The following is a 9,440-nucleotide window of genomic DNA, read 5'->3' on the forward strand; positions in this document are numbered from 1 at the left end:
ATTGCTGGTGGAGAGCTGCTTGGGTCTTTTTGCTCCTTTTTGGGCTGAGTGTGGGTGATATTCTTTTGCATAGTCTATATATGTTGTTAATGTCCATCTGTCTATTGATGGCTGATTTGTCAAGAGTGGCAGGCTTCTAGAAATTTCCTGGAATTTTTGGACTTGGCTTGGCCACATTTTCCCAATTGAAACAATGGTTAAATCTGTCTATGTAAAATTAAAGAAATTTCAACATGTCCTCTGACTGTTAATTTGTGGATGCGTCCTGCCAGTCTGGCTATAAAGAGATACAAGTACATAGATGTCCATATGTACACCCATATGGCATGGATACAAATATACAAATATATATTTCCCCCGTCATTCAGAATTTATACTGAATTCTATTGTATTGTTGACAGGCAATACTGTCAACATTTTGTGAAGCTATTTGCAAGATAGCGATTATAGGTACCTACATCAAATACCATTTGATATGAACATAGCAATTATTTGGAATTTTGTATAATCTATCCTTTTCTGAGAAAATGGCTCTAAAAGGGAAAGCATATCCATATTTCCTTGTCTAGGTACTTTAAAAATCTGTATAATGGAGCTGCAAAATCTACCCAAGCACTAGATGGCAGCAAAGAGCAACGTAAGTTTCTTTATCTTTTTGCTGCCACCCAGTGGTCACCTGACTTTTGCAGTCCAAATCTTGCAGTACATATCTGTATGTAAAATCACAATGTGGTAGTTTTGGGGAGGCCTTACAAAAATCAGTGGTGAAACACTGACCTGATGTATCATGTTGTTAACAATAAAATGGCCTGAATAAATGGATGGTTAAATGAATTAAAGCTTGTGGTTTTCCTAGCACACCTCAATACAATGAATGCACATAGCATGAACTAACCACAATTTATCATCTTCAGACAGCAGTAAGCCCCAAGAGATACCCTTGTAATTCCCTGTAATGATTTATTTCTAGGCAAAGAGCCTGTCTAATGAAGAAAGGTTACAAAACAGAACAGTAATGAAACACTCCAACTAATATTGTACAAAACAGAGCAATACTCTTCTGTGACAGACAATCAAACAAATTTCTTGTATATTTACATCTTGTCCTACGTCTTATTCCCTTTCTTGTCTGAGCACATATTATTTATTCTAAGATTTAGAATATAGGTATGATTTTTCTCCCATTATAAATTCAACAAAATTTCCAATCCTTAAATACTTATTTCCCTGACCTGTATTTATTCATATTATGTTCTATTGTGGTTGTTATTCTGTGTTGCATTCCTATTCCTGTTGCTGCTCTGTTACTCTGTTTTCTTGCCCCAAAAGAACATCAAAAATCCATTAGTGAATCAAGACCTTCATTTGACTCCACTCTTCTTTCACCCAAGGCTACCCACAAGGTTATCATATTCAGAGATTATTATGGCAGCGTAATAAAACATGGTCAACTTTGCACACATTTCTTTACAAGTGAGTCTAGAACACCACATGTATTTGCAGAGAAGTAAATCACACTTTAAACAACAGAGCTTCCTGGTCAATAACCATCAGTATACCCAAGAGAAAATATGTTGATTTGAATTAGAAACCAACCCAAATTTAAATAGTTTTAAATTGCATTGTTCCATAGCATTCAAACATGCTGCTTTAAGTTTACCTGAATAAGGTCCTTAACCAGGAAGCACTTAAAAAATTGTTTGCCAAGTGATGCAGATGGCATAAAAGATAAGGTTGCCAGAGAAGACGGAATATAATTTGCAATTTATTTTGGATTAAAAATAAAACAAACAATTAGTGGTGGAACTTAACTTTTATTATGTTACACCCAAAATAATTTTTTCAGTAATTTCTATGCCTAATGTTTGGAACTGTGTTTTAAAAATTGCACAGGGCATGTATAATTTAAGATCAAATCTTTTTAAAACACATACCACATGAAACAGTAGTTGTTGTTTATACTATTTAACTATAAGAAAATGATATTTAACTATAAGAAAATGCATCAATATCTGACCATCCCACACAGTGAATATGGCATTAATCCAGAATAAAGATAAAATATGGTTCATAGAGATAACTCTTTTTTTATTTTAGATTCATAGTACACTTCAAATAGTTATGTGAAATCTGAAGATGTATATTCATGAATCTTCACAATAGGCTCATCAAAACATTATGCTGTTTCCTAAGAAAAGAACAGCTTTTCTTCATGTTTTCTAAAAGCCCCAATCTGGTGGGGAGGATTCCCAATTACTTTGAAAACACCCTTTTAGATGGGCATCAAGAGAGGTTGCTTATTGAAACTGCCTCTCACAGTCAGGAACAATAATTGAAGATTTTTTCTAATACATTTGGCAGTGGCTTCCCTTAATGTATTTCTCTGGCTTATTATTTCAATTGTATTTCCTACCCTCCTGACTAATAGAAATCTGGTCAATAAAAATAAATATTATCTAGTTTGGTGGCCATGCCGGGTGCGCTTCAAGGTTTTGGTTACCACCTTTAAAGTGCTCCATGGCTTAGGACCCGGGTACTTGCGGGACCGCCTACTACCACCAATAGCCTCCCACCGGCCGGTACGCTCCCATAGAGAGGGGCTCCTCCGGGTGCCGTCAGCCAAACAATGCCGACTGGCGGCCCCCAGGGGGAGAGCCTTCTCTGTGGGGGCACCTACTATCTGGAACGAGCTCCCCCCAGAGATACGGAGGATCCCGGATCTGCGCACCTTCCGCCGCGCCTTAAAGACCTTACTATTTCACCAGGCCGGCCTGGCCTAATTTTCCCCCTCTTTTATAAAAGATTTTTAAAATTTTAAATATCTTTTAGTATTTATATATTCAATTTTAAATTGGTTTTAAAAGTTTGGGGTTTTAAATTTGTCAGGGCCAAAATTATTTAATTTGATTTTATTCTATTTTTTAAATTTTGTATTGCATGTGTTTTTATTGTTTGGCTGTGCACCGCCCTGAGTCCTTCGGGAGTAGGGCGGTATAGAAATCTAATAAATAAATAAATAAATAAAATAGTAAATGTATTTGTCTGAGCCTTCAAAAAGTAGGACGGCTCAGACAAAAACGTAACACATCTACCCTACAATATCAATCAATGAAACAATGAAGCTGAATATGAATAAAGAAGCTAATACAAGCTGGGTTTTTTTCTTGCATGTTTTTCATTACCCAACTAGGCAACACCATCTGAGTTGGGAATGAGTACCTTAGTTAATGATATTCTCGGAAGAAAACAGTCAAGCTTGGAGGTCAACTCTACGCTACAGATATTCTCTTCTGGTGGATACATGGAAGACTCCAAATCACAAGAATTTCACTTGCCAAGTGCAAAGACAATAAGTTTGAAATTAGTTAAGTTTTTACAATGGTTGCCTCTTTTTTTACTTGTTGACTTGTACATGTTTGTCTGAATGGGTTACTTACTGAAGTCATCTTAATGTGTTTTATTAAAGTTATTCCAACCATTGCAACAGTTTTTCCAGGAGAGAATCATGTCAGTCTGTGGTATCAAAACATCAGGAAAAGTCCGACAGCACCTTTTCCAAAGAACAATTTTTATTAAAGGCTCCTTCGTGAGGTTTATGCCTTTTAGCAAAAATTGTTAGTAGGAGGAGATGCTACTAGTGTCTTGGAGATTTTTGCAGCAATTCCTATACCATGGTTCATTTCTAATTAGATTTCTCTGTTGGGGATAACAGTCATTCTCGCTACTATTATTTAATATTCTGTAGCTGTTAATGGGAATACTATATCTCCCTGTATACTGTTTTATAACCGAGCCATTGCCATACAACATTTAATTAAACAAAAACTACTAATAACACAGTTGTTCTTGAAATCTGAACACTTGATTTTGCTGGCAATTAGAAATCCAAATACCAAACCATTAATGGGTGAAAGTTAGCATTATACAAAGAGGTAAAATCATGTACACAGAATAATTATAATAATAAGGAATAATTATGGAGATTTGGATGGAGTGGTTATTTTCTTCCTCGCCCCTGCATTTCCTCTATTCCTCACATAAATACAAAATTATATTTTTAACCAACACTTGGAAGACTTGGGATAAAATCTTGCCTCAGCCAAGAAATTCACTGGATTAATATTGAGACCAGGCACTGTTACTCAGTATAACTGATGTCAAAGAGTTGTTGGGGGGATAAACTTGGATGTTGGGCTACGCAGGTATACCATCTTTGAATTACTGGACAAAAGGCAGAATCTGAACTCTGTATTTTATTTATCAAATGTGTATAGGATTTTAATAAAAAATATATTATACAAAAAGCAAGAGTTGGTTTTTGTTTTTTAGAAAACTCTTTGCTTTAAAATTTTCTCTTACTTTTAGCTCCGCACTTTGTTATGTCTTCTTTCAGAGGGCTTAAAGGGGAAGCAGAGGTTAAACTCCAAGTGCAATGCAAAGAAATTGCTCCTAAGTCCTGAAAGAACATGAATCAACAAGCACTGTGCAGTCATGTGTAAATATAATGACTGAATACATCTGGAGTACTTTTAATGTAACTACAAAATAGACATCCCATAACTGGGGAAGCTTTCCACAGGCCATGCCTCCGGGACTGAATGTATTACTTGGGTAATCCTACGAGTTCCAGAAAGAATGCAGATGAAAACAAATATGTTAATCTGCTGGAGATCAGCTGCTAAAGTCCCTTTTGCTCTAGACTGTTTAAAACCAAGAAGGGATCACTGAGAGATGAAGGTTGCTTTATTCTAGCATGGATGGGAGCTTCCTGATTGGCCAACTGCTATTTATTGATTCCAGCATTTTTGTTCCTTCTTTTAAAAAAAAAAAATAGCTCTGAGGTGGAAGACAAAATGTAATAAACCACATATATGTTAAAGAGGAAGGAAACTCAGAGGTATCAACTATTGTTTGCTTAAAAGTATTGGCCAATGTGAATGGATGAGCAAATGGATGAATGCATTAATATTACTGGTGATTTCCATTTTAGGGGGTGTAACTCCACTGGACAAAATTAATTAAAGCAGTGGCAGGAGGAGGAAGTTCTCCTCCACACACACACATAGGCACACACATCTGTGTGTCTGCGTGAGAGATTTGGAAAAGAAATATCTCTGAATTCAATGGCATAAGAGGAACCTCAGACATTGTACATGCTACATTAATGTTTCTTATAGCCATCACCTGATGAGAAGCCAGAACCGAAATAAAATACACTATGCGTTAAGCATGGACCTAGTGATCCTACAAGCTGGAGAAACACACTTCCAAAAGTAACTGCTTGAGAGGAAGCTGATTATAGAAATTTTTCAGAAACCTTTAACCCACAGAGGTAAAACTTGCTGTTTGTCCCCTTCTCATATCTCTAGGAAGAAGCAAAACAAGAAACAGAAAGTCCCACCTTCCAGATGTCACAATTTCCACCTACTTTGGGACTTCTAGGCATGGGTACCTCCAACACATCTGGCTGGGATCACCAGGAAAACTGGCTTAGCCTAAGGAAATCTTAGGAAGCTATGAAAGACCGGTGCAGACTTTCATTTTACTGGCACACAGCAAAAGGAGTGGGCGATCCAAGAGCTGGGCTAAGGGCTTTTATCAGTGTCCAAGCCTTTGCCCTTAAAAAAAAACAACCACCACCAGAATTATTCTGGAATGATCACTGGGTAGGTTCAATGCAAGGCTTCTTAAGAAGTGCGGATTGATTGCCTGAATAATCTACACAGGGAACTGAGGCTGCTTGGCATCCCTAAGAAACCTGCAAAAAAGGTGACATTACTCTATCCATCTCTGGCACCGTCTCTTGCTTCAAATTCCACCAGGGGAAAAAAAATTGCACCCGTTTCCCGGACTCCTGCAGGACCCAAGGGCTAATTTTTCCAGGCGGCGGAAGTCTGACTCTGTGGTTTCTTCCCCAAACCCCCAAAACTTTAACTTTAGACTGTCTACTGTCGACCTCACCACATTCCTAAGAGGTCTTTAAGGGGCATACGTAAGGGCACCAGCGTGCCTAGTACCAACCCTGTCCTAATGTCCCCATTTATTTGTATCCATTTCATTTCATGTATTCATAATCATGTTTATACTTATATCTGTTATCTAATACATGCTTGACTAAATAAAGATAGATTAGATAGATAGATAGATAGAATGATATAGATAGATAGATAGATAGATAGATAGATAGATAGATAGAATGAGATAGATAGAATGAGATAGAAAGATAGATACATAGATAGATAGAAAGATAGAATGAGAGATAGATAGAATGAGACAGACAGAAAGATAGATAGAATGATATAGATAGATAGAATGATAGATTGACAGAATGAGATAGATAGAATGAGATAGATAGAAAGATAGATACATAATGAGATAGATAGAAAGATAGATAGATAGAATGAGATAGATAGATAGATAGACAGAATGAGATAGATAGAATGAGATAGATAGATAGATAGATAGAATGAGATAGACAGAATGAGATAGATAGAATGAGATAGATAGAAAGATAGATACATAGATAGAAAGATAGATAGAAAGATAGAATGAGAGATAGATAGATAGAATGAGACAGACAGAAAGATAGATAGATAGATAGATAGATAGTTAGAATGATATAGATAGAATGATAGATAGATAGACAGAAAGAGATAGATAGAATGAGATAAGATAGAAAGATAGATAGAATGAGATAGAAAGATAGATAGAAAGATAGAATGAGAGATAGATAGATAGAATGAGACAGACAGAAAGATAGATAGATAGATAGATAGATAGATAGATAGTTAGAATGATATAGATAGAATGATAGATAGATAGACAGAAAGAGATAGATAGAATGAGATAAGATAGAAAGATAGATAGAATGAGATAGAAAGATAGATAGAAAGATAGAATGAGAGATAGATAGATAGAATGAGACAGACAGATAGATAGATAGATAGATAGATAGATAGATAGATAGATAGATAGATAGATAGATAGATAGATAGATAGATAGATAGATAGAGTCCCATCCCGAGAAACCGGGCAGCGAAAGCCGGTAGCTCAAGGGGGCGCGCTCAGGTTGGCATCCTCCGACCTGTTGGTGCTGCTATCCCGGGCTGGAGATGGGGGGGGGGGAGGAAAGATGACAGCCGGGGAGGGTGGGGGGCAGCAGCAGCCAGCCAATCAGGCAGCAGCCGGAGAAGCGAGGATGATAAGGATGATGATGATGAGCGAGCGCGCGGGACGGAGGTGGTGGAGGAGTGGGGGGGGGGGTTAAACGCCAGAGGGGAGCGGGTTACCGCGAGCGGCGGGTGGAAAACTCGGCTGGAGGCGTTACTTACCACCCTTTGCTTTTTGAACTCGGACATGGTGGAGGCTCGCGCGTCCCGGACGGCGGCGACGGTGGTTCCCTCGGGCGCGGACAGCGGAAGAAGAGGGAGGGAAGGCAGAAAGGAAAAGCCAGCAGCGAGCGACGGACGGACAGAGGGAGAGAGGGAAGAAAAAAAACCGGCGGCTGGTTCCCGGCTGAACTGAACGAAAAGGAGGGTAGTAGGTTATATGGGCTGAGTAGACACGTAGCACTTCCCAACCCACGGCCCCGTACTCCTCCCCCTTGGCTCCTCCTCTCCGGGCGACAGTTACGGAACAGGGAGAGCAGCTGGCCGAGCGGAGTTTATGGAGCGGGGGGGGGAGGAGGGCTGGAGAGGAGTGGAGAGGCTTTGTCCCTCGTGCGCCTGCGCCCTTCCCTCCTCGCTTTGAGGGAACTTTGGGGGGGGGGGCAAGTGACGTTCAAGTCGGACTCCGGCACCTTTGAGTAGTTAAAAATGGGTTGAGGCGAGCACACAGGATCGCCCACACCTCCCTCTCTCTCTCTCTTTTTGTGTGTGTGTGAAAAGAGGGTCCAGCCGCGGTTAAAGCAGAATTAAAGGCTGCGCTTGACCATTTAATGTTACCTTTCGGGGAAAACTCCACACCCGCGAGGGCTGCTTGGGCTCCCGCGCCAACCCGGCGTGTGAGAGAAAAGGAAGGCAAAAAGTTTGCCTTTGCGCAATAGTCCTCGTTCTCTCGACCTTTCCGCTCCTTACCTTTTGGCTTGTTTTTTTCTAGAAGCTTCGCCGCTCCTACCCACCCATCCCCACCCCCTCTCTGGTTGCAATTTAGGTGGATGCTTCGCTGGCCGTGAACTTGCCTGTCCTGAGGGGGCTGCTGGTTGCTTTGGAGGCTGCCAGACGTAGCTGCTTGATCCAGATTGACAGATTCTCCTGCTTCTAATCTTCTCCACTGTTTCTTTCTTTTTTTTTTCTTTCTCCAAATTGGAAAAAAAGTGCTAAGAAGCCAAAGATGGAGTAGCTGAATACAGGTGGTCTTCGACTCACGACCACAATTCAGCCCAAACACTTCTGCTGTTAAGGGATTTTTGCCCCATTCAGGCAGTCCTTGACTTACGACCACAATTCAGCCCAAACACTTCTGCTGTTAAGCGATTTTTGCCCTATTCAGGCAGTCCTTGACTTACGACCACAATTCAGCCCAAACATTGACATTTGTTACGTGAGTTTTGCCCCATTTGATGAGCTTTCGTGCCTCAGTTGTTAAATGAATCATTGCACTTGTTAAGATAGTAACCCAGTTATTAAGTGAATCTGGCTTCCCCGTTAATTTTGCTTGTCAGAAGGTTGCAAAAGGGGATCACATGACCTTGGGACACAGCAACAGTCATAAATATGAATCAGTAGCTAAGCGTCTGTATTTTGATCACGTGATCATGGGGATGCTGCAAACTGAAAAACAGCCACAAGTCACTTTTTTCAGTGTCGTCGTAACTTTGAACGGTCACTAAATGAACTGTTGTAAGTCAAGAACTACCTATAGTTCATTGGTGCTGCCATAGCCATTTAGAACTCTCAAGCTGATGGTTGCACCTGGCCAACTTTGCCTTCTTAAGTACAGGTAGTCCTCGACTTAGGATCACAATTGAGCCCAAAATTTCTGTTGCTAAATGAGGCAACTGTTAACTGAATTTGCCCCATTTTACGACTTTTCTTGCCACAGTTGTAAAATGAATCACTGCAGTTGTTAAGTTAGTAACACGGTTGTTAAGTGATCTGGTTTTCTCATTGATTTTGCTCAAAACCAGAAAAAGATTCAGCAGAAGCTGCTCCATTACATACAAAGACAACAACAACAAACAAACGTAGCAACATTGTCATTCCATACATTGCAGGAATATCTGAAAAGCTCAGGAGAATTTTCAACCAACACTACATATATGTACACTTTTAAGACCAAGAATACACTAAGGCAGAAGCTTGTTCACCCCAAGGATAAAATACCCAGACACAAACTGAGCAATGTGATATATGGAATACAATGCAGTGAGATATGCAGATCTGTATATCGGTGAAACAAAACAACCACTTCACAAATGTACAGCATAACATAAGAGATCA

General features: G+C 39.6%; 1 protein-coding gene across 2 annotated transcripts in view; it reads right to left on the minus strand.

Annotated features, from left to right (window-relative positions):
• Window positions 1-7,595, minus strand: part of PAPSS2 (3'-phosphoadenosine 5'-phosphosulfate synthase 2) — a 45,317-nt gene extending 37,722 nt beyond the window's left edge. For both annotated transcript variants that reach the window (XM_070944980.1, XM_070944979.1), the window contains exon 1: window positions 7,332-7,595. In XM_070944980.1, coding sequence (XP_070801081.1) covers window positions 7,332-7,358 — 27 coding nt within the window. In that variant the 5' untranslated portion in view covers window positions 7,359-7,595. The remainder of the gene's footprint in view (window positions 1-7,331) is intronic.
• Between the last annotated feature and the right edge of the window lie 1,845 nt (window positions 7,596-9,440).

This window comes from Pituophis catenifer, unplaced genomic scaffold, assembly GCF_029215685.1.
Source record: "Pituophis catenifer annectens isolate HBS135680 unplaced genomic scaffold, rPitCat1.0.hap2 SCAF_6, whole genome shotgun sequence".
Lineage (NCBI taxonomy): Eukaryota > Metazoa > Chordata > Lepidosauria > Squamata > Colubridae > Pituophis > Pituophis catenifer.